Source organism: Ictidomys tridecemlineatus, chromosome 9, assembly GCF_052094955.1.
Source record: "Ictidomys tridecemlineatus isolate mIctTri1 chromosome 9, mIctTri1.hap1, whole genome shotgun sequence".
Classification (NCBI taxonomy): domain Eukaryota; kingdom Metazoa; phylum Chordata; class Mammalia; order Rodentia; family Sciuridae; genus Ictidomys; species Ictidomys tridecemlineatus.
The window spans coordinates 57,706,806-57,732,401 of NC_135485.1; the positions used below are offsets into that span (position 1 = coordinate 57,706,806).

General features: G+C 38.1%; 1 protein-coding gene across 1 annotated transcript in view; it reads left to right on the forward strand.

The window, feature by feature from the left end:
• Positions 1–12,605: 12,605 nt before the first annotated feature.
• Positions 12,606–25,596, forward strand: part of Shroom3 (shroom family member 3) — a 300,611-nt gene continuing 287,620 nt past the window's right edge. The window contains exon 1 of the mRNA XM_078021435.1: positions 12,606–13,610. Within this exon, the coding sequence (XP_077877561.1) occupies positions 13,446–13,610 (165 nt within the window). The 5' untranslated portion in view covers positions 12,606–13,445. The remainder of the gene's footprint in view (positions 13,611–25,596) is intronic.

A 25,596-nucleotide genomic window follows, 5' to 3' on the forward strand; every position in this document is an offset into this window, starting at 1 on the left:
ACTCTCTGCCACTCAGTATCTCACTTTTCCTACTGCCCGATAACCAGCCTCCCCGCCTCTTGTCGCCACCCATATGCCTCCTGTCGGTTCTCAGGATTGTCTCCACAAGGATCTTTCCAGATCAACCCCCACCAATCGCTCTTACCTGTGCCCTAGGAGGCAAGCCCAGGCGTGGATCTGGTCTTCCCCCCTGCCTCATCCTCTGTCACCCTCGCCCATCCCCGCTCTCTTCAGGTCCCCTTGACCATTTGAAGTTAAAAGAATTCACATTTGCTGCTCTGTCTTTGTTAATAATGCTCTTCCTCAGTCTGGAATTATTTTTCAAGGTTCAGACATGTTCCCTGGATAGCTGACCCTTCTGCCTCATGTCCGAGAGCTGTTTCTCTGCTGTGTCTCGGTTACTCTCGTTATCCCTTATATAGAATTTATCAGATTGTATCATTACACTCCCAGATTTCTCCGTGCTGTCCAAATTGGCATTCTAAAAGAAGGTATCCAGAAAGGTGGGTGAGTGACAGACACAACTTGAAGTGTTTAATTCTATTGACAATCACATCATGAAGACACCTACAGCAAATAACTTTTTATGCATGACTTGATTTGAAATATTAATAAATCCTATGTTACATAATGTAGTTACAATTTTTAGTAAAAATAGTACTAAATAATATTAAAGCTATAACAAATATTTTGATTTATTGACTTGGAAACATTTAAAATTACTTATAGAACCAAATATGTTAACAAGAAATGAAACCATAAATAACAAGTAGAAAGGTAAGTAGCTTAGGTTTTGTGTCTACACAAAAAGCAATTTCTGATTTTTCCCCCCTAATTGTTTTGTCAAAGCATGAGTGTATTCTTAGACATAACATTTTAGCCACCTAATATATGATTCACATTGGTGCTTCATTTTGTGTTTGCAAACTAGCCAAAGAAAATTCACATTTTTTTCTTTTTGAAGTTTTTAATTAAAAGAAATGTGAAGTTAGGTGTAGGGGTACACACCTGTAATCCCAGCTGCTGGAAAGCCTGAGGCAGGAAAATCACAAGTTTGAGGCCAATCTGGGTAACTCAAAAAGACACTGTCTCAAAGTAAAAAAAAAAAAAATGAATAAGGGCTAGGGGTGTAGCACAGTGCTAGAGTCTTTGCCTAGCATGTGTGAGACCCAGTGTGGCATAAAAAGGGGAAGGGGAGGTTTAATTAGACAAGTATAAAACTAAACCCACATATATGTGAAAAATTATGTGCATCCGATTTTATTTTATTTTTTTCTTTTGTGAGAAGGGTTTTTTTTAATTGGTTATTCACAACATTACAAAGCTCTTGACATATCATATTTCATACATTAGATTGAAGTGGGTTATGAACTCCCAATTTTACCCCAAATGCAGATTGCAGAATCACGTCGGTTACACATCCACAATTTTAAATAATGCCCAATTAGTAATTGTTGTATTCTGCTACCTTTCCTGTCCCCTACTATCCCCCCTCCCCTCCCCTCCCATCTTCTCTCTCTACCCCATCTACTGTAATTCATTACTCTCCTTGTTTATTTTCCCATTCCCCTCACAACCTCTTATATGAAATTTTGTATAGCAATGAGGGTCTCCCTTCATTTCCATGCAATTTCCCTTTTCTCTCCCTTTCCCTCTCATCTCATGTCTCTGTTTAATGTTAGTCTTTTCTTCCTGCTCTTCCTCCCTGCTCTGTTCATAGTTGCTCTCATTATATCAAAGAAGACATTTGGTATTTGTTTTTTAGGGATTGACTAGCTTCACTAAGCATAATCTGCTGTAGGTGCACCCGATTTTATTATAAAATCCCTTGCATTTTGAAGTGTCTTGCAGTTTAACTTTATGACATTTTACAATATTAAAAGCATTCTTAGCTTTTAAAATGAAGAATTGAAATATCAGGAAGGTGAGTTCCTTTAACATTCATTCATTCATTCCACAGATATTGATAGAGCACCTACTTCATGTCATGTGTAAGATTTGACAATAAAACTAGAGATAAAAGAAAGTTCCTATAAGTTCGTCTCCTAGTGGAGCTTGCATTCTTATGGAGAAACATGATCCACGCACAAATAGACAAGTCCAAATATGTTAGACGGAGAAAAGTGTTACAGAGACAGAGTGAGGAGTTTAGAGAATATGGGGGTGCCGTTTCATAGTATGGTATGAAGAAGCCTCATGGGCAAAATGACACTGATCTATCGTACTGTGGGAGAGAAGTCAGGTGAATATGGTGAGGTGGAGCTTTCTAGGCCCGTGTTTGGTATGTTTGAGAATCAGGAGGCCAGTGAGGCTTGAGCAGAGTGAACAAACAAGCAGAGGTTGTCAGGGGTTCTAGTTATATAGGACCCAGGTCACTGAGTCTGGGGTTGTTACATGTCTCCCTTCTTTGGTTCCAAACATGAACCAGATCCTGTGCTGGACATTGAGGAAAACACAAAGAAACTGTTAAAGTTAAGTGTAGCTCCACTGTGAAGTATCCTTCCTAATGTTGTCATCCCAAATGACAGCAGGGTGTAATTAAGAAGCCTTGGTTAATTTAAGAATGGTTTAAAAAATAATAAAACCAACCTGGCCTGAGTTTTGGTACTACCTTAGGCAAGCCAGTAAACCTTTGGAGCATTAATAATATTTCCATCTGCAAAATGTTAGCTGTAGGAATTATCTTAAGATGTTTTCTAACTTGGAAAACATTTTAATTCTATAAAATGAAAGAATAGGCTGTCACTGCATGGCTGGAGATTGGGAGGCAGAGCAGGTGTACCCAGTGACTAGCCAGCTGCCTACCCCACTGTCCTGTGCCAGGTACCTGATATTCCTTGGTGACTATAAGAAAGAACCAGCCTTCTCTTTTTATGGGGGTTTCTGGCACTCTAGAGGAAGTCAAGGGATTAGTTTTTCCTAAGACATAATCAGAACTCAGTGTCTGGGCTTGGAAAACATTTAACTATCACTTTCTTGGTGACTTGGGACTATCTGTCTGAGAGGCATCCACTTGCTCTTTCCCTCCTTACATTTAAGAGTTAATATGACAATGTGAACCAAATGTAGGGGTGGGGGTACCTTACCTTGGGCTTGAACTCAAGGTGGACTGAGATATTCTTTCCCTTCAAACTTTCTGTTCCATCTGACCTATGGCTGATGGAGAAATGGGGTGCTCTCCTGCTGAAGATCTGCCCAATCATGGCCTGGCCTCCTCCATATAGCTTTAGACCTCTCCAACCCAGTCACTCCACTCTGCCACCCCAGAGGAGGCAGGGATTTCCAGTGACCAAAATTGGAACTGGGGCTGATCAGAAACAAACCTGATTTTCAGTTTTCTGGGTCAGGAAACATCCCTGTGTGGGATGGTACTCCTGGGCCACACCCTTTGATTTCTTTCACTGAGTATGACACCCCTTCCTGCAGCTCCTGATCCCCAACATGAAACCACTTTGGAGATTGACATCTTCAAGGTGATCATCTTTATCATCAATCTCAGGGACCAGAAAGGGGATTGTTCTTTCCCGTTGATTTTGAATGCTTACCACTCTCCCAGTCTCAAACCCAAGATAAAATGAATCTTCCCTTTCTGACAAAACCTGTGTCCTCACAGTTAATCTTTACCTAAGCAGGATGGTGCAACATGCTTTGTTTCTCTTTGGGAGTAAATGAAGACAAACACTTGCACCTTGGCACTGACCAGACAAAATATTAATCCACTTGAAAGTGGTTAGCTGACATGGGATATGCAGGGGGCCTGAGAGCTCAGTCACATACTGTACGGGGGTGGGGGGGAAATTCCCCAACCCTTTTCATTCCAAAAAAAAGGGAAAAAAATAAATAAAAAGAGGAAAATAAGAGAAATAAAGTCAAACAAATTAGTCCTTACAAATAAAAAAAAATGTAGCCTGTTTTAAAAAGTAAATAAATAAAATGAAAGAAAAGAACTTTATCTTGGTACAAAAGCATTTATTAAAATTGTGCCAGAAAAGCACTTCAGATATCATAAAGTAGTGTCACTAAAAATTTAATTCATGATTTGCTTAGTTCAAAAAAATTCTTGGGGGTTGGACATATAGCTTAGTTAGTAGAGTGCCTGCCTTGCATGCACAAGGCCCTGGGTTCAATCCCCAGCTCCCCCACACACACGAAGAGTAAGCCTTTATTCCTTCGGAGCTGGGGTTGTGGCTCAGTGATAGAGTGCTTGCCTACCATGTGTGAGGCACTGGGTTCAATTCTCAGCACCAAACATATATAAATGAACAAAATAAAGGCCCATCAATGTCTAAAAAAATAGTAAAAGGAAATTCTAGGTTTACCCAACATAATCAGTTTCATAAATGATAGTAGTTGGGAAAAATAGATATTTTTACTTGGCCTATGGTTCGATCCTCAGCACCACATAAAAAATAAATAAATAAAATAAAGGTATTGTGTATATCTACGACTAAAAACATAAAAAACCTAGATCCAGCCAGATGTGGTGATGTGTGGCTATAATCACAGCAGCTCTGGAGGCTGAAGCAAGAGACTCTCAAGTCAAGGCCAGCCTCAGCAACTTAGTAAGGCTCTAAATAACTTAGCAAGACCCTGTCTCAAAATAAAAAATAAAAAGGACTGGGGATGTGGCTCATGGTTAAGTACCCCTGGGTTCAATCCCTGGCACAAAAAAACAAAAACAAAAACAAAACAAACAAAAAAACTAAATGCAATGCAAAACTAGAGTTACAGATTTTTGGTATAGATAGATATTTTCTCTTTCTAATTATGCCTTACATTTTCTATTTTACATCATATTTGGCAGCTGGTTTTCCCAGGATTTGGTACAGAGCTGGACACACAGAAGTGACTCAATATATATCATGGAAGGCATAAGAAGCAAAAGGCCTCTAATAATTTTTGCAGGTAGATAAGGCATTAAGGCATACAACAGAAAAGACTATGTAGTTAATGTTCTGACATTATTCTCTCCACTAGAGACACAAAACAGAAATATATTTAATTAGAAAGCTTGAATTAATTCAACAAATATTTATTGAGCACCAACTATATACCAGGAATGTCCCCAAACAAAACACACCAAAACCCTGCCCTCTGCTGGGCAGGGTGGTGTATGTCCATGGTATCAACTACTTGGGAAGCTGAGGCTGGAGGATCATGAATTCAAGACCAGCCTGGGCAACATAACAAGACCCTGTCTAAAAAAGAAAAAGAAAAAAAGACAGCTCAGCCAATTAAACAAAATCTGCCCTCATGGAACTTACATTCTCTTGTGGGGAAACAAGTCATAAATAATCATGACAAAATTAATATACTGGGAAGTTTAAGTGCCCTTGAGACAAATGAGGCCAAAAGGAGAGGAGGGTGGGAGTTGGGGCTGTATGTAGCTCAGTGGCAGAGCGCTTGTCTAGCATGCATGAGGCACTGGGTTCGATCCTTAGCATTGCATAAAAATAAAAAAGGCATGCTGTCCATTTGCTACTACCAAAAATAAATAAATAAGTAGAAATTTTTACAATAAGGAGAGGAGTGTGGGGATGAATGAAATGTAAACAGAGCAGGGAAGGACCTCTCCAGGTGATGACATGTGATAAAGTGTTGAAGGATTTAAGGGAGCAGCAGCCATGTGGCTTCCTGAGGAAGAGCATTTCTAAGAGGAATTCTGATAAGATTAATAGGAATGTTTTTTGGTAGTGAGGACTAAGAAGATGAATAATCACTAATTTGAAGCTATTTTTGAAACTATTTTCCTGTGCCATTCGAAGTGTTGAAGTTTTTAAAATCAGTCTTATTGAGGTATACTTTACTTACAATAAAATGAATTCATTCTAAATGGACCTCTAAGTGATGACTTTTGATAAATGCATACACCCAGGAACCAGCACTCCCGTAAAAATTTCTGTTTCCCCAGAGAGTTTTCTCATGTCCCTTTGCCATCTCTCCCCCAACACTGGTGTGAATTTTGCTTTGTTTTTGTTTTTGCGATGCAGGGGATTGAACCTCAAGCATGCTAGGCAAATGCTCTATCATCCTCATCTTCCCTTTTCTTTTTTTGAGACAGGGTCTCACTAAATTGGCCAGGGTGGCCTTGAACTTGTGATCCTTCTGCCTCAGCTCCTTAGTAGCCGGGATTACATGCATGTGCAACCAAGTCCTGCTGCTGGACTATATTCTTTTTTTTTAATATTTATTTTTTAGTTATAGTTGGGCACAATATCTTTATTTCACTTATTTATTTTTATGTGGTGCTGAGGATTGGATCCAGGGTCTTGCATGTGTGAGGCAAGCGCTCTACCGCTGAGCCACAACCCCTGTCCCTGAACTATATTCTTATTAAGATTTTTTTACTTTTTTTTGTACCACTTGACCACTGAGCCACATCCCCAGCCCTTTTTTGTATTTTATTTAGAGACATGATCTCACTGAGTTGCTTTAGCTCTTAACTGTTACTAAGGCTGGCTTTGAATTTGCAATCCTCCTACTTCAGCCTCCTGAACCGCAGGGATTACACGTGTGTACCACTGCTCCCGGCTTGATCTTTTACTTCTTATCTAGAAAGTAAGTAATATAAGTTTATGGGTATATTTCTACCAGCTCTTTTTACCCTTTCATACTGGGGGTTGAACCTAGGGCCTTGCACACATGCTAGGCAAGTTCTTTACCACTAAGTTACATCCCCACCCCTTAAAAGCGATTTTTGTTTGTTTGCTTGTTTTTTTCTTTGTGTGTGTGTGTGTGTGTGTGTGTGTGTGTGTGTGTGTGTTATTTATTTATTTATTTATTTATTTTTTATTGGTGAGACAGTGTCTCACTGTGTTGTCCTAGCTGGCCTTGAACTTGCAATCCTCTTGCCTCAGGCTCCTATATATGTTTTTAAATAATAATCTACTGAAATAATTCATATTGGTTATGAATGTTGACAGGTATTAACATAAAGTATATGTTATTAGGTATTAATATTATTATTTGTTGATGCATCTGGCAATTTTGTGACATTCACCCATAACTATGCTGCCCTGGGTTAAGTGGTGAATAATGAACTGATTAGTTATAGTGTCACATTTTATATTTCTTTATCTTTTACAGATTCTTTGTATAAACTTTTTGATATTTTATATGATAAAATACATAAAATAAATTTTATCATTTAAAGTATGTAGTTTCACTGGCATTCACTTTTTTTTTTTTTACACATTCACATTGTTGTGCAATCATCACCATTGTCGGCAGAACTTAATCTTCCCAAATTAAAACTCCATACCCATTGAATGCTAATTCCCAATTCTCCCTACCTCCAAACTCAACAACCACTATTCTGTTTTCTGTTTCTATGAATATGACTACTCAAGGTAGCTCTTTAAGGAAATTACACAGTATTTGTTCTTTTGCGTCTGCCATATTTCACTTCATATAGCATCTCCAAGGTTGTGGTGGTACACACCTGCAATCCCAACAATCCAGGATGCTGAGTGGGGAGAATTGCAGGTTCAAGGCCAGTGTGGACAATTTAGTGAGACCCTATCTCAGTGTAAAATTAAAAAGGCTGGGGATGTAGCTAAGTTGTAGAGCATTCTAGGTTCAATCCTCAGTAACAGAAAAAAAAAATCTCCAAGTTTTATTTATGTTGTGGAGTATTTCAGAATTTCATTCATTTTTCAATGCTAAATAATTTTCCAAGTGTGTATATACTGCATTGTGGTTATTCATTCATCTGTCCATGAAATCCTTGAATTTTCTTAAAAGTTCCCGTTTAATAAACTGAATCCAATTGCAGTGTCCCATTTGATGAGTTTTGACAGATATATACACATGTCAATCAAGACAGAACATTTTGATAATTCTTAGAAGATTTGAATTGATTGTACTGTGGCCATTTTTTGATAACCCTTATGATCATTGGTATATCCACTTTCTCTTCCTCATTCTCACCAAGCTTGTTTTGGTAAATTATTCAACCCAACATTCAATCAAGCCCTATGTTTCAGGAGAACTTCTAGCAGGCAGATCCTGATTAGTTCAAATGAAACTTTGTATTTTCCTACCTCTTCCAAACCACCTCTTTCAGAAGAGCATGTAATTGACTTTTGGGCATTTGGAGGTTAGGAAAGTTCTGCTTAGACTCACATGGAGACACAACTCTTTTTGTCAATCAAAGGCTACCTGAAAAGATTGCACAGACTTTGAAATAAGGTTGCTTTTGTGTGTTGGGATTGTTCTAATGCTTTCTTTCTATGATAGACCAAATAACCTTCAAAACCTATACATTAACAAAGTCTTGTCCACAATTACTTCATGTTAATGATTATTTAGTGAGCCAAAAGAACCACTAGATGTCACTCTGACTTTATTTTTAGAGTGACATATCAAACTTTATTTAGTGCCTTTCAATCTTAAATATTAAATTCAGAAGCATTTTTTAAAATCCAATAAATTGGGCTGGGGTTGTGGCTCAGTGGCAGAGTGCTTGCCTAGCACATGTAAGGCACTGGGTTCAATCCTTAGCACCACATAAAAATAAATAAAGGTATTGTGTCCATCTACAACTTTATAAAAAAAATTAAAAATCCAATAAATTGAAAAGCACACTTAAAAATGTTAACAAAAATAGGAACTGGAGGTGTAGCTCAGTGGCAAAGCACATGCTTTGCATGTATAAAGCCATGGGTTCAGGGTCCAGTACAGGGAAAGGAAAAAAAATTGAAAAGAGTACATTAGTTTTTTATTTAAATAATATTAACAAATAGGGTGATATGTGATTTCTAAACAGTGATTAGGCAAATGACATTTAAAAGAATGTTTGGTGTGGGAATGCTAGATGAATAATGGCAGAGTCTATATGAGTGAAATATTTGTCTGTCCTGGGGCCATATTTCCAGTAACCGGGCTATATGAACTCAATTAGTAGCAGTAGGAATTTTTCATATAGAGATAAGAAGTTCAATGGTGAACTGTATTGGATTCGTTTGTCATGAAGAGAAAAATTCGACTGATGAAATAGAAGTAATTATAAGTTAAAGGCAGAAGGTAGGAGGGAAGCAGCATAGAGAAAACAAGATGTGAAGTTTTATTTCTGAGACTGAGATAAACTTCCCTAATCTTTCTCCCAAACCAAGTAGCACTCCAAAGGACTTCACTGTGCATGGCTCAGAACTCAATTGGTTGCAAGTAGCAGAGACCAAATTCCACTGGTTTAAGGGAAAAATAAACAGATTTTTATGTGCTCACAAAACTGGTAATTGTGGGATTGGGATGGCTTCTGGCATGGTTGGATCTCCTTAAGGCAGCAGATCTCAAAGTGTGATCTGGGGACCCAGGGGTGGGGACCTTGAGACCCTCTTGGGTCATCAAGGTCGAAACCATTTTCATAATAATACCAACACATTGTTTGTCTTTTCCACTTGTTTTCTCACAGTGTGTAGTGGAGTTTCCAATGGCTTTGTGACCTGCTATATCCCACATATTGAACACAGAAGCAGAAAATAGAATCCAAATGCCTTTAAAACTGGCCATTAGAGAGATATGCAAATATGTAAAAGGCTGCTCCTCTCAGTAATTTTTTTTATGTTTGAGAAACTATGATTATTTTATCATAAACATCATATCAGTTGGGTAGTAGCAAGAGAGCATACACTTAGCATCCCCAGCACACACACACACACACACACACACACACCCCCAAGAAAAACCACCCCACTCTATTAAAAATATGTTATTTTAATATACTGTTATTTTAAGTGAATAAATAAAACAATATTTTAAAATATTCTTTTCTTTTTAAAATTTCTACTGTGGTAAGTATTTCTTTGGAGTATTGATCATTCCTAAGAATGTAAAGGGTCCTGAAAACTGAACTTTGAGAACTACTGGCTTAAGTAAGATATAGTGGATAGCTGGGCCTGCAGCTTGACTGGCATCTACAGGATACTATCTCCATATCTTAAGACTGCTCTTTGAGGGCTAGCATGTGAGGGCAAAGACAACTTGTGAAACTCCAGGATTTTATCTACCAACCTTTTGGAGGCACGGTTAAAATTCCTAGTTACAATGTTGGCCACACTTGAGTCACAGGTCCATCCATATATTCATCACTTGAACCAGGAAATGGTTGACACCTGCATCATTATGTCCACCTCTGGAGCTAGGGGTAGGGTCAGCCCACCAGCACCAAAGGACAGCTGAAGAAGGGGTGGTTCTCTAGAGGGATGCTGAACAGGTAAAAGACCAAGCTCCCTACCAAAAAGTCTAAATCCTTCTGAAGATTCAAAAGGACAACTACCTCTTTTTCAGACTCCTGACCCTCCACCATCAGCATCTTGAGATAATACAGTTGTCTTTCTCTTCTTGGGGGAAAAGAAAGACTCTGATTTCTTTAACTAATTAGAGTTTGGGTCCAAATCACACGTCCTAACTGAAGGTTTCCTTATGTGTTAACTGTTGATCCAAAAGAAAGTTGTCCTTTTGCTATATATTTATGTAACAAGTCTAACTTAAACTGAGATTCCATCCTAAATGTCTAAAGATTTCAATTTTATGAGAGCTTATGCTGCTTGCAAGGTGCTTCTTGTCAGTTCTTTTAATATTCTAGAGGTTTCTGTGTCCTTACCTTTGAGAACAGGACATAAGGGAGTTGTCCTTTATTTAATATTTTTTAACTTCAAACATGGAAGTTGGGATAGGGTTTGGAGCATAGCTCAGTGGCAAAGCACTTAAGGAACGTGCCCAAGGACCTGGGTTCAATCCCAACATACCCCCCCAAAAAGTTGGGAATTGCGGAAGAAGTTATCCCCAACCTGGTCTATCAGTTTCTATAGAGAATATCTATAAAATGAAATTTTACATAATTATTGTTTCAGATTATTCATTGAAAGCATTTCTTAAATGTTTTAATAATAATATAAAATAGCAGTTTTCTCAGTCTTTAAGTACTGAGTTTATATTCTTCAATGATTATCTTTTTCTTATGTCCTTTGCCTTTTGCTTTCAACTTCATTACATTTATTTATATTTATTGATTGATAAATGAAATTTTATATGTGTATGGTGTCCAAACATGATATTTTCTTATATGTATACACTGTGGAATGGTTAAATTAAGTTAATTAACATACTTGTTATCTCACATAATTCTTTTTTTTTTTTTTTTGCTGTTGTTTGTGAGAGCACTTAAAATCTACTCAGCATTTGTTGAGTATACAATACATTGTTTTTTAACTATAAGAGTTACCATGGTTACATTGGATCTCCCATAATTATTTCTCCTGACTGATATTTTGCATAGCTTTATTACTTTTAATTTTAAAAGCTAATCATGCAAAATCTTAATTTTACAGAGTATAAATGAATAGGTCATTGGGAGCCACAGGAAATAATTTTTTCAGAAAAAAACTGTATAGTCAGTTTAAAATTTATTTAAAATAAAAACATTATTCATTACTTTGAAAAAATGTTAATGTTTCTCCTATTGTTTACAAATTAAACTGCAAAAGGAAACCCCAATAAAAATTGCATAAATTATCTGAAAGCATTAATAAATCTTTACCACATACTTTCATTTGGTTTCACCTTATGTTTCCACAAAAATACTACCATTTGATGAGTATGAGAATTTACTTTTTTGTGTTTTGGCTTTGACCTTCAGGTTACTACTAAAGTTACTACTCAAAAATCAAATTACATGTGCTATTTGTTTACATAAAATATCATGTAGTCTTATTTGCTTCTCTAGACCAACTTTCATTAAGCACAATTATAAATACCAAACTCAAGTTGTTATCACACCTCACAGTAGTTTTTAAACTGTTTTGAAAATAAAAATTCACATTATCACATAATTTTAAATAGAAAAAGTTTTAGTAACCATATTCCTTGGAAATAGTTCTAATTTGTTCCAATAACTTAGTAACTAATGCTTCTGGGTAAAAAACATAGTTATCTTGTATTGTTTTCATTTGAATAGAAATAACATTAAATGATATGCAATATTAATACAGAGTTACGCTGATAACCTGAAATCAGAACAACGTTCAACTGTGAGCATCTAGTATTTGCAAGGCACTAAATAAGTCATTTCATTTAAAGAATGGATAACAAACAATCTTAGAGTAGATAATAATTAAAACATAGAACACAAGAAAGCCTGTCTCAAATTTGCATTAAGTCCAACAAGCAGAAATTTTACTAGAGAGTTCTAATTCAAGATGAGAGCCTGATCATTTATTATATGGCATTTTCTTCTAATGAAATAAATAAAGCCCTGTGCCACCACCTTGACACCCAAATGTTTACGCAAATCATATAGCCTACTGCTTCTCAAACTTGGCTGCAAAGCAGAATTGCCTGGAGGGTTTTTAAAAAAAATACTCATTCCCATATCTCACTCCTTGAAGTTCTGCTTTAATTGGTCTGGGGGTCTTCTAGCAACTATTTTTCTAGTCCTTGGTAATTAGCAGTCTGTATGGTGTTTTCAACTTTCTAGGTTTTATCAACTGTGAGATTGTTTTGATTGTCAGGTCTTTGTGGTAAGCTGAATTCTGCATGGCAGGGCTTACTGTGCAGAACGGTGGCAATGCCTCTCTTCGCCTTAATCTATTGCCTCTCACTTCCTTACTCTCTCCCAGTGGAGGCAAGTTGCTGTGGAGGCAGCCACCGTGGCTGATCATCACTGAAAATACCAATGAAAAGAACTGACCTGCCTCCTTGATATTTTTTTCCACTGGGAATGTATGCCTTCCCCCCTCCCCCATTTTCTCTAAATCTCGTAAAAACTTTTTTTTTTCCTTTTCTTTTTCTTCTTTCCCCCAAGAAGCAAACTATGAAGTTATTGCTGGGGGTGGGGTGGGGGAGTAAATAGGGACGGCAGTTTTTCCGATCCCTTTAGGACACGTTAGAAAATTCTGAAACAAGCAGAAGCATAGTAAGTGCTTGCTTTCTTTTAAAGCTATTTCTGGGGAGGGAGGAGGCTATTGTAATGGTAAATTTCACTGCGAGAAGAAGAAAGGGTTGGTAATCAATCAAAAATGAGGTATTCCTTTGAGTTTTTGTCATTTTCTTCCTAGATAGCGAGAGGCTTTTCTCTTTAAAATATACAGAAAAAGTTTGGGTGTTTGTATGCTCCAGAAAAAAAAAAAAAAAAAAAAAAAAAGCAGTCTTCGGAGCGGACCATTGAAAGAAGTTTTTACAAACGGAGACAAGAGAGACCACTGGGGGCTTCCGTGAGAATTCCACCGGAGCAAGATTTATATTGCAAAATGTTGAAGTGAGGAATCCTTCTGCCTCAGCATCTTGGAGTGGAGCTAGGAGGAACTTTGTACATCAGGAAGAATTTCTTTTCTCCAGACCTGTCTTTTGGCCAGCATGTGTCAGGATCCGACAGCTTGGGCTATAGAAGCGCCCGAATCTGCCTCGGGCATTTTAAATTGAACTCGAGGGATCAAGGTTTCGGCAAGATGAAGAGCACAGAGAACTTTGATGAGACTGGTGCCACGTTAAACCCTAGTGCGACCCCCAAGGGAAGGTACATTTATCTGGAAGCATTCCTGGAGGGAGGAGCTCCCTGGGGTTTTACTTTGAAAGGTGGCCTGGAGCATGGAGAACCATTAATCATCTCTAAGGTAAGCTGCTTCTTGTTTCAATGTTATCTTTATTCATATTGTTTTTTTTTTTACACCCTTTCCCCTACACCCTGATTTTTAAACTTTGGTCAGATGGGTCAAAACTGCAAAATAATTCCAAGGATTGCCTCAATATTACTTAATTTGATGTTTCATGCCTTTCTGATTAACTGGAAATATTTCGGATAGCTTGGTATTTGAAAGAGAAATATGCCTGGCTCATTTACTCTGTGAAATCCCAGGAAAAATGTGCTCATTTGATGGATAATCTTCCCTTTTTGTGAATGAAATGGTGTAAGATCAGTTGCCACATGAGCTTTTCAGTTATAAATCAGATTAAAGATTAACAGCGTGGTCAGATGGTGGCATAATACGTTATGAACAGAAAAATATCTGCTCTGTCTCCCTTCAACTGAAAATATCTAGCTTTTAAAAATATTTAACATTGTTTATAATTCTGGATAATTTATTGTATAAATATTATTTATTGCTTATTTTTACACACTCAGGAGAATTCAGCTTTCAGTATAATTAAGAGCGAAACACTACTTTTCCCACACTATTCTGTGTAAACATCTTTTTGTGTATTTGAATCTATTTTTAGACCTGAGTCATATTGAATTCTTCAGTTAGCTTTTGGTGTGAGTAGTTATAACCATTGAATGAATCCTTGTGCATTAGGCATTTCTGCTTTTCTCTTCAACTATAGAAATTAACATTACTTGTTATAATGTTTATCAAAAATTTTTAGACTATTAATAGTCTAGTACAACAGAATTTAAGCATCTTTTGTATGTGTGCATTCCCTTAAGAAACATTTGTAATTAAAGGAGAATTTTTTTTGTTTTGTTTTTTGGTTTGAAGTTGGGGAAAAAGACAATAGGTATTGCATTTGATCTCTGTTATTTATTATACCTTATATCCTCGAAAGTGTTTTGAGGGAGATCAAAGTGATTTTTACTGTGGAGAGCCCCTGGGATTTGGGATTCACAACAACCAGCCATGAATGTATTGGAGATATTCTATAAACCATGTGACCCTTTCCTTAGCTTTCTTAAGGAAAACAGAGGATGTGTGTTTGTGAGTTAGGAAGGATTCCAGGTGTAAAAAACTTAAAAACTTAATTGATAGTGGCCTAAAGTAAATTGAGATTGGCTTTTCTCATACTATAAGAAATCTATGGCTGGGGTTGTGGCTCAGCGGTAGAGTGCTTGCCTAGCATGTGTGAGGCCCTGGTTCATCCTCAGCACGGCATAAAGATAAATAAATAAAATAAAGGTACTGTGTCAAACTACAACTAAAAAAATAAATATTTTTAAAGAGCTCTTAAAGAAAGAAAGGAAGAAAGAAAAAAAGAAAGGAAGAAAGAAAAAAAGAAAGAAAGAGAGAGAAAGAAAAGAAATCTAGAGTTAGGCTAACCAGGCAAGAACAGCAGCTCAATAAGGTCACTGAGGGTCCCACTTAGACCTTTACTCTGTCATTCCTATGATGTGGGCTTTTATCTTTAAGGTTGTAGCATGGACACAGCACCTCCAGCATCCTCTTGACTCCAGGTAGGGTTTTGCTGCCCTCCATCAGATTTTTTTGCTTACATCTCATTGGCCAGAACTGTGTCACATGCCTACTCTTAGACCAATCATTGGCAAAAGGGAATTAAATTTTCAGGACTAGTTTAAACTAGTTATGATTTCTTTTATGGGTTCTGCAATAGAAGCCTCCGCTCCTGAAGTCAAGGAATCTTTGGGTATTGTTTGAACAAACTGGGGTTCTTTTTAAAGGAAAAAGAAAGTAATGGCTATTGGGTAAAAAACTGAGAATGTCTGCAGCAAACATTATCCCTTGCATTTTAAAACTTATATCCTCAATTTTCCTGACCATTAATGATAAAATATTATGTATCCATTTATTAGATGTTTGTTGTCAGAAAGGTCTAATCCGCCCTCTACTGAGCTAGCATCTCTAAACTCCATGGTATCTACAAAATGGGTACATACTACTATCTACTTTATTAGGCTGTGTAGAAATTAAATGTGACCATGCATTTAACGTAGGTTCTGCTACATAGAAGTAGCTCAAAAAAATCTTAGCAAAGATAATAATTATTGTTTTTCTTATTCTAACAGGCATTTATATTAGATCAATTTGACTACTGCACAAAGATCCAACAAACAACAATTTAAATAATATAGGAATTTATTCATCTCACATAATGGTCTGAGTATAATCCAGACTGAAAGATGGCTCTTAATATTATTAGGGACTCAAGTTCTTTTTACTTTGTCCTTACTTCCATCCCAAGCTGATGTTCCATTGATATGGCCTAAGATGACTTTTTATCACATATGCTTTCCATTCAGAAAGAAATAGGAAAAAAGGGTAAGAGAAGGCAATCTCTACAAGGGTACAATCTGATACAGTCCATGCTATCCAAAATGGTAGTCAACAGTTATATGCAGCTATTTCCATTTCAATTAAAGTTAACCAAAAAATGAAGTAACATGGGATGGGGATATAGGTCGGTTGGTAAGACTGCTTGCCTAGCATGCATAAGGCCCTGTGTTCAATCTCCAGCATCACAATAAATAAATAAATAAATAAATAAATAAATAAATAAATAAATAAATAAAAATTTTAAAAATGAAGTAACATTTAAAATTCTGATCATTTGCACTAGCCACAATTCAGGTGTCACATTGCTCTAAAACTCTTGAATATCTCATCCCATCTGTCTGTCCAGCAAAGCCCTATTGGTGGATGCCTCATTTCTTCTCTCTGAAGTTTTCCTGATGTGTTCCAGCTGCATTAGGTGGTCTCTCTTCCATACTTCTATATCATATACTTATTACATTGAATCATGATATTTTATTTATGTTGCTTGCCTTCTCAGAAATCTGTGAACATTTTTAGGACAGGAACTATTTTCTTTTCATCTCCACCACATCTACCCAGACCCTGACTACACAAATATTTGTTGGGTAAATGAAAGGGCATTGCTGCCAGGCTCAGTGGTGCATGCCTATAATCCCAGTGGCTCAGGAGGCTGAGGCAGGAGGATCGCAAGTTCAAAGCCAGTCTCAGCAACAGTGAGGTGCTAAGCAACTCAGTGAGACCCTGTCTCAAAATAAAATACAAAATAGGGCTGGGGATGTGTCTTAGGGGTTGAGTGCCCCTGAGTTCAATTTCTGGTACCAAAAAAGAAAAAAGAAAGGGCATTGCTATGTTTTACTCATCTTGCATATCTAGGACCTAAAACAACGCCTGCCAAAGAATAAGTGCTTGATAATTTTTATTGAATTAACTAGCAAAAGATAAAATACAGCAGTGGGAGTTTAGGCAGGGAGACAGGGTCCCAAGAAATGGAGGATGCCAGGCAGGGCTCCAGAGATGGGGTATGTATTAGTTTCCTATTGCTGCTGTAACAAATTACAACAAACCAAGCCGTTTAAAACAAAACAAGTTACTAATGTACTGTTCTGTAGGTTAGCAGTCTGACACAGGTCTCACTGGACAAAAATCCAGGTATCAACAGGCCCTCTTCCTTTCTGGAGACTGTGAAAGAGAATCTACTTCCTTGCCCTTTCCATCTTCTAGAGGCCTGAAAGTTCTAGAGACCCACTTGACCTGGTGCATAGTATCTTTTCTCCATCTTCAAAGCCAGCTAGACAAAGTTGACTCCTTTTCAATTCATATAGCTCCTACTTCTAACTCTGCTTACCTCTTCCACCTGTAAGTACCCTTGTAATTTTATTGGGCTTCTCAGAATAATCCAGGATAATCTTCCTATTTAAAAATCTGCTGATGTATAACCTTGATACCACTTGCAACCTCACTTCCCCCTTTGCTATATAACCTATCATATTTACAGGTTCTGGGGATTCAAATGCAAATGTCTTTAGAAAGGGCATATTTTTGCCAATCCCAGGGTGTTTGAGTATTAGCGAAAGTCGTATAATGAAGGCAGTACTAGAAATGAGTCTAAAGTGAAATTTGGTGGCTAGTAGTGCATATCCCAGACTTTCTTTCAAGGACAATGAAAAAAATGCAAATTAGGGCTGCTGCTGTGGCTCAGTGATAGAGCGCTCACCTAGCACATGTGAGGCTCTGGGTTCGATCCTCAGCACTACATAAAAATAAATAAATAAATAAATAAAGGTATTGTGTTCAATTTTTAAAAAGTGCATATTAGTTCATGCACCACTACCCAAATGTTCCCTATTATCCCAAAGTAGGGTGACTTCCCATTTCAAGGGAAGGGAAGGAACAGTACACATTAAGTCACACATATGAGAGGCATGTACACATTTCCCCAGCAGGTATAAACTGCCAGGTTACCAAGAACAATATGGTGCATGAAGTATCATTTTTCTTTTGGTACAAATGAGGCAGGAAAATGAATGGGGGGAAAGGAACTACAAAGGGGTGGCAATAAAAGAAATCACTTTCCAATTGCTTTCTTTGGGATTTAATGTCTTTGAAAAGGAAAGGTGGGGTTGAGGAGCCTCTGTAATCTATGAACTTCAAAAAGAAAGGGTAACTTTTTTTTTTTTTTAATAGTGATTGTAAGTGAGTGCTCAGGCAATTCAATAGTTCAGGAAGTTGGCAGCAGGGTTTTATTATGACTCATTCACTGCATTGTAGCTGAGAAAAGCAGTTCCACCTGCATTGGGGATGCACCTGCTCCCAGGGCTCATAAAATAAGTAATAACAATAAACAACAACAACGGCTGGCACTTACTGAGTGCCTACTGTGTTCCAGGCTCTCTTCCAAGAGATCTGCACATGTTGACTCTCCCACAACTCCCTGCAGAAGCTAATATATGTACCCCAGTGATGGATATTTATGAGAAAGTGGGACACAGAATTTGAGTAGCTTGCTGAAGCTCTCCTACCTAGTAAGTGTTAGAGCTGGGATTAGTACCCCTGTATTCTGGTTTCAAAGTTGACACACTTATGACCAGTAGGCCATTCAGTCACCATTGCCTGACAGTTTAGCTATCCAGGGCTATTATTTGCGTGAAATGTGGCATTGATCTTTTGTTTTATGTTTTCAGATTTATTAGAGGGAAAAAAAATTAAGGTCCCATAAAATACTTGTGACTGCTACTCAATCAATTTCTTTAAATAGATCAAGACCTATGAATTGAGGAGCCTCTTACTGCTCTTGGCAAGCATCTTCATGGGTGTTTTCTCCCAGAGAAGTTTTTTTTTTTTAAATTTTTTTTAGCTGTTGATAAACCTTTATTTAATTTATTTATTTATATGTGATGCTGAGGACTGAACCCAGTGCCTCAGACATGCCAGGCAAGTGTGCTACTGCTGAGCCACAGCCCCCTAGAAAGTGTTTTTTATGCTCTTCAAATGTGGGTTTTGGAATTTAAGCATGAGCCACTATCCTTGTGTTTTTTGTCATCCATGTGCAGCAATGTGCTGGTCAAGACTTTCCTTTTCATGCTCACATTTCTGATTCTTGCTCCCCTGGGAGGTGTCTTTGCTCGAAGTGGGCTCTGTACCTTCTCCTGGGCAGATCCTGCAGGTTCCATCTTCTGTGTGCCTTCACCTTCCTTCTCTGGAACTCCTCCCACCTGTAAGACCATCCTTTTCCTGCCCATCCAAATCCCAGCCTCATCTAGGCCTTGTCCACCAAGGCTCCATCTCTTTCTTTCCTTTTTTTTTTTTTTTAAATCTGTAGGGCAGTGTGCTTGCTAAGTGAATTCAGGTATGTTCTTGCTAAGTGAATTTCATATATGTTCCCAGGCTTCCTACTGGTTGACACTACTCATATTTTAAAATAGGTTACAAATGAGGCAGGAAATGGATGAGGGAAAGGAACTACAAATCACTGGATTCTTCTAGCTTTATATGATCTAATATCATACTAGTTCTCTTTACATTACTCCACTGGAGAGAATCATCCAGAACATTCCAATCAGCCTACCATTTCAAAGTGAAATGAACTGCTTTATTGCACTATGAGAAACCTTGGAAATATAAACAGGTTAGGAACCTGGTTGTCCACAAGTTAGAAATTACCCATTTGAAACAGAATTGTGTGAATAGCCATATTGAGATTTTTCTTGTTTCTGGATGTTCTATATTAGTACATCCAGATTCAGCACTATTTTTTTTGTTTCTTTTCTCTCTCTCTCTCTCTCTCTCTCTCTCTCTCTCTCTCTCTCTCTCTCTCTCTCTCTTTCTCTCTCTTTTGTACTAGGGATTGAACCCAGGAGTGCTTAACCACTGTCATGTCCCAGCCCCTTTTTTATTTTATTTTTTTAAAGAGAGAGATAGAGAATTTTTTAATATTTATTTTTCAGTTTTAAGTGGACACAGCATCTTTATTTTACTTTATGTGGTGCTGAGGATTGAACCCAGTGCCCCACGCATGCCAAGCAAGTGCATTACTGCTTGAGCTACATCCCCAGCCTCCTTTTTTTTTATTTTTGAGACAGGGTCTTGCTAAGTTGCTTAGGGCCTCACTAAGTTGCTGAGGCTGGCTTCAAACTTGTGATCCTCCTCCTCAGCCTCCTAAATCTCAGGGATTACAGGCACAGACAGACTCAGCACTTTTCAACCTTCTGTGTTTCTTAGCACTAGAAGGACACTAAGACACCCCAACCTTAGCCATACAATCTCTCGTTGCCCATTTCTTCTACAGTACAACAAGGCTTACTTTACTAGATCTTCAGCCACAGTTCCTGAGTTCTATTTGAAATTGACTTAAAGGCAGTGCCCCAAGACTCTGGGCTGGTTAATCTAGTTTACTACAAATTCATCCTTTTCACTTTCTTCCAAGTTCCAAGCTAGATCAGCTTGTTATTTTCATCTTTTAAAATACCCAATCTTTTTGAGTTTCTCTCTTTATCTTTCTTGACTTTATCTTTTCCGTTAACATTTTTTTGCCCGTCATACCAGGTAGCCTCATCTCTCTTGAACAATTTGTTTCTTCCTTCAGTGTTTAGTCCACTTCTATCTTTCCTCCCATCTCCCAACACCTTTAAAAAACAACAACAACAACAACAACAAAAACTTGTTGCAGCTCTTTTTTGGTACTAGGAATTGAACTCAAGGGCACATCACTACTGAGCTACATCCCCAGTCTTTTTTTGTGTTTTACTTAGAGACAGGGTCTCACTGAGTTGCTTAGCACCTCGCCATTGCTGAGGCTGGCTTTAAACTTGAGATCCTCCTGCCTCAGCCTCCTGAGCCCCTGGGATTACAGGCATGCACCACTGCACCTGGCTTCTCAGCACCTTTATTCATGCTGTGTTCTAGTAAAGTAGTTGTTAGCATCCTGTGAATAATTTGTAATCTCTTTAAGGCCATTTCAGTTTTATTTCTGCTGGATATCCTGCTTCTCCTGGGAAATTACTTCTCATTTCACACACAGCAAATTTTCAGTAAATACTAAGTGACTTAAAGAATTTTACAAGGAATCTCAGTAATTTTGTAATCCAATTTCCTTATAGAACAGAGAGAAAAGTGAGGCACAAAAAAGGCTTATTTATTTGCAGGTGGTTTGTTTCAGGAAACAGACTGTGTGTGGGTGCATGCACATAAATTCTAGCTAGTGAGAGAGTAATTACTTTCTGGCTGTGCCATATATGCTTTTGCCTGAGTCCTAGCTTTCCTGTTGGAATGTTAACTTCTTGAAGCTGAGGGACCTTCCCTTGCACCTGGCTCCCTCCTCCCTCCCTTCCTCTTTCCCTTCTTTCTTTGCAGTTATCCAGAGTGCTTAAAGTATTCATAACAATTGTGAAAATGAAAATGTATTAATGAATAAAGAGGAAGATAAATGAACATTAAAAAGGATCTTAAAATCTTTTGTTAGAAAGCTTTCTAGGGCAGTATGCAAACAGAATACTAGAAAAACCTGTTTTAAAAAAAATAAAGTAAGCAGTTTAAATTTGAGAGTGTGTGTGTGTGTGTGTGTGTGTGTGTGTGTGTGTGTGTGTGTTACTAGGGGTTGAACCCAGAGCCTCACACATACTAGGTAAGAGCACTATAAATGAGCTACATCTCCACCTCTAAATCTGACTTTTAATTTAATGATGTCTTATATATATAACTTATGGCAAATGTATGTTGAGTTAAATAAGATTTGGAAAAAAGAAAGGGAAATTCGTGCTTTTATTTAACATCTTAAAAGTCGCCAAAACATTGGTCGAAGTGCTCTGTGTTTTAAAACACAAACTAAGCTGTGATCCTTTGAAAGTTGTTGGAATTAACTTTTATTCGTGTAACATGCTGACTTGCCAAATGGATGTTAGCATCAGTAAGAACTCTGCTTTCTTTTAAAGTTAATACATTCCCAAGGCTCTGCCTCCTACTCAGAGAACACAATTTAATTGAAGAAATATTCATCTCATTTTAGTGAGCCCACAGTGTGATTGGAGACACATAATGAGAGACTTACTATCAATCTTTGAAAAAACAAAACCTCAAAGGACATTCTGGATCTGAACTAACCCATAGACAGTTTCTCCCACATCTCTGCCTTTGATGTGGTTCCAAACAGTGAGCATCTTATCCAGAGAGCTGCAGAGTTGTTGTTCTCCCACCCGGTCCATCCCAGGAGTCCATCCATCTCTAGTGCTCTGACCTCCCAGGCGCTTCTCTATGCAACAAAATGAGGCAAAGATTCTCTGCTAAATCCAAGTACTGTTTCTCCTCCTTGGCTAGTGACTGTCCCCCACAAAAGCTACATTGGTACACTGTTGGGGTGTCTGATCTGTAGAATGGAAGTAACAATCCTTTCCTGCCTTCCCAGGATGCTTTCCTAACTTGGCAGACTGATGTGGCAAACTCTGTCCTGGCCATCAGCCTGAATTTATTTTGACGTCAACTGCATTTTTTCATTCCCCTGCATCTGTTTGGTATGTCCATTTCTGAGAGATTTTTTGAGATTTTATCTACATCTTTATTTCAAGGCGCTCTTGGTATGTTTGTAACTTTTGTCATTTTATTTTCTTTGATTTTGGCAGGGCTGCCCAGGGGGTTCTTTTTCTGTCTTTCTTTCTTTCTTTTTTTTTTTTTTTGGTACCAGGGATTGAACTCAGGGGCACTCGACCACTGAGCCACATCCCCAGCCCTATTTTGTATTTTATTTAGAGATAGGGTCTCACTGAGTTGCTTAGCGCCTGGCCATTGCTGAGGCTGGCTTTGAACTTGCATTCCTCCTGCCTCAGCCTCCCAAGCTGCTGGGATTATAGGCATGTACCACCACACTAATCTTTTGGGTTATTTTTCACTAGAAGCTGACAAAATTTGCTGGGATTGCTTTTGACAGAGATATGTCTAACTTTACTGTTGAGAGCCACAGCCAAAGGGGCCCCAGCAAACTTTCAGACTGCCAGCTGATGATTGGCTCACAGCGGCCCCAGCAACTTCTAGCTCATTGGCTCCTCTGCGGTGATGTTCATTGCTTTATCAAGTCCTGCTCTGTAACAGGCCTGCCAACACGCATAAGCTTCACAAAGTTCTGTGAGGACCTATGATTATTTCCATTTTATAAATAATGAAGCTGAGAATTTGCTGAGGATCATAATAAAACTAGGTAGGGGTAGATCTAAGACCTTTCGAACTTTAAGACTGAAAATTTCCTTCTAGTGAGAATGTCGATGCTGAGAATTAAATTGGACCTTCCACATCTTCACAGCCCCTGCATTTAGCTAATTTTCCTTCCTGGATGGGGGTTCCAGTCTTGATCTTGGCTCAATACTCGTACTATTTGGACTGGACAATTCCATTACATGGGTAGCCCATGATAAAAATCTCAATCCCTAAATCACGTTGGGTACCCAAAGAGAAATGCTAAATGAACAAGAAATTTTTTAAAGTTGACAAGGGTTAAATCCTGTTAACATAGAGAATCAGACTTGAGCTGCAAACTGATAGAGCACTGATCTGCTGGGGAGCTTCAAGTTCATGCTACCCATGAACTTCACTCATGTGAAGACACCGGGTTATGAGATGGGTATCACAACTGATGATCTTCCTGCAGCGTGTCCATTGTACCAAACATTATCTCCTTTGTTTGTCACTTTCTAGCTCTTGCTTTAGTTCACAAAAAAGTACCTCTGCTTTGTTCTTACAGTTTTTCTTCTACTGAGTTGGCTCTTTCTATACTCATTCCACCTGCTCTGGTCCCATGACTCTCATTAACATTGACCTTTTCTGCAAGGTAGACTTCCTGGCTCTCCTCATAGTATACTCGGCATTATCTTGGGGACTCTATGCAAACTATTAATCTCAAAGCTATTGCTATCTGCTATGATTTCAGTCTAGTGGCCTCATTTCTCACCCATTTTTTGGTTTCTGGAACACGGATTCCAGTAATTTCTAAAGATCCCAAAATTGAAAAATAACTCTGACATGGATTCAGAACAAAACACAGACACTTTAAGTGGAATTAAGCACTTTTCGAGTTAGTTGGGCTAAGTGCACTTTGGTTATTAAATTATGTCCTGAGCCACACATTTGCAGTAAGGTAGAAAGGAAGAGTGGATTTTTTGAACTAATTGTCTTTTTCTTTTCCCTTGAAAAGTTCGAATTTAAAAAAAAAATGAGAGAGAGAGAGAGAGAGAGAGAGAGAGAGAGAGAGAGAGAGAGAGAGAAGAATTTTTTAATATATATTTTTTTAGTTTTCGGTGGACACAACATCTTTATTTTATTTGTATGTGGTTCTGAGGATCGGACTCAGCCCCCCCCCCCCCCCCCCCCCCCCCCCCCGCGAATGCAAGGCGAGTGCGCTATCGTTTGAGCCACAGCCCCAGCCCCTTAAATTTTTTTTAGTTGTTGATGGACCTTCATTTTTAGTTATTTGTATGTGGTGCTGAGAATCGAACCCAGTGCCTCACACATGCTAGGCAAGCCCGCTCCCACTGAGCCACAACCCCAGTCCAGAAAGTTCAGATTTTTAATGGATAAAGTTGTAGAGAGAGAATTTAGGTTTTCATCATCTCGTGTCTCTCCTCTGAGAAGTTTGTGTTTTTCGAAATTTTTATTGGTTCTTTTAATTACAAGAAGTTTGTGTTTTTAAGAACTTGTCTCATGGAAACTGGGAAATGAGACTCTGGAATTCAGACCCAGGATCTGGCTGGGTTCCAGAAATAAATACACATGTTGGGTGTTGAAATTGATAATTGAAGGAATAGGAGAGTAAACTGTTGGGGATAGGAAGGCAAAAAATAGCTGATGTTTTCTTCTTCTGCCTTGATTTTGTGTGTGTGTTTCATTCCTCCCGCCCCATATTTTTACTTTTGAGTGTTTGCTAATGAGCAGCAGATCAAACAAAGCAGTCGTTGCCCTAAGCACAGGACAGCGGGAGGAAGTTAAAAGAAAGAATTAGTCTCATTTATTCTTCAGGATTGCATGGTGAGTGGTACACTTGGCTCCAAGTCTATGATTCAATGAGTTGTTGGCACTCTCTTCAAAAGATTACTATCATAGTTTCCTCTACATACATAAGTCGATGAATTTGACCTTTATAAACAGTTGGTATAAAACCCTCTCCGTGGGTCAAGATGTGCTGCAAATTTCTGAACTCAGGCACCATAAAGTACTAGTACTCCACTGTTTCTTCGATAGAGTGGGGAAAATAAAAAAGGAAATATTACGTAGTAGGAAGAAGGAAATAAATCCACAGTGGCATTGTTTACCTTTACTCAGTTTCTGCTGTGGGTCAGGTGCTATGTTTGGTTCATCATTATTCCATTAAAATGATATTTGTTTTTATATAAAGAGAAAGAGGTTTCTCATAAGTGATGAAGCCAAAATTTAAAGTTAAGTCCTTTTCACTACCATATTTGGTCAATACATTATTCATTGAATGCATAAAATCCGATGCACTGGGAAACAACCATGGATTAAGTCCCTGCACCCACAAAGGGTATGTTTTCCTTTTTTTTTTTAAACCATTGTTGCTGGCTCTACTACTGCTATCCCACACTTCTCTGCACTTTAGCTAGAATTCCAACTGTCAGCATCA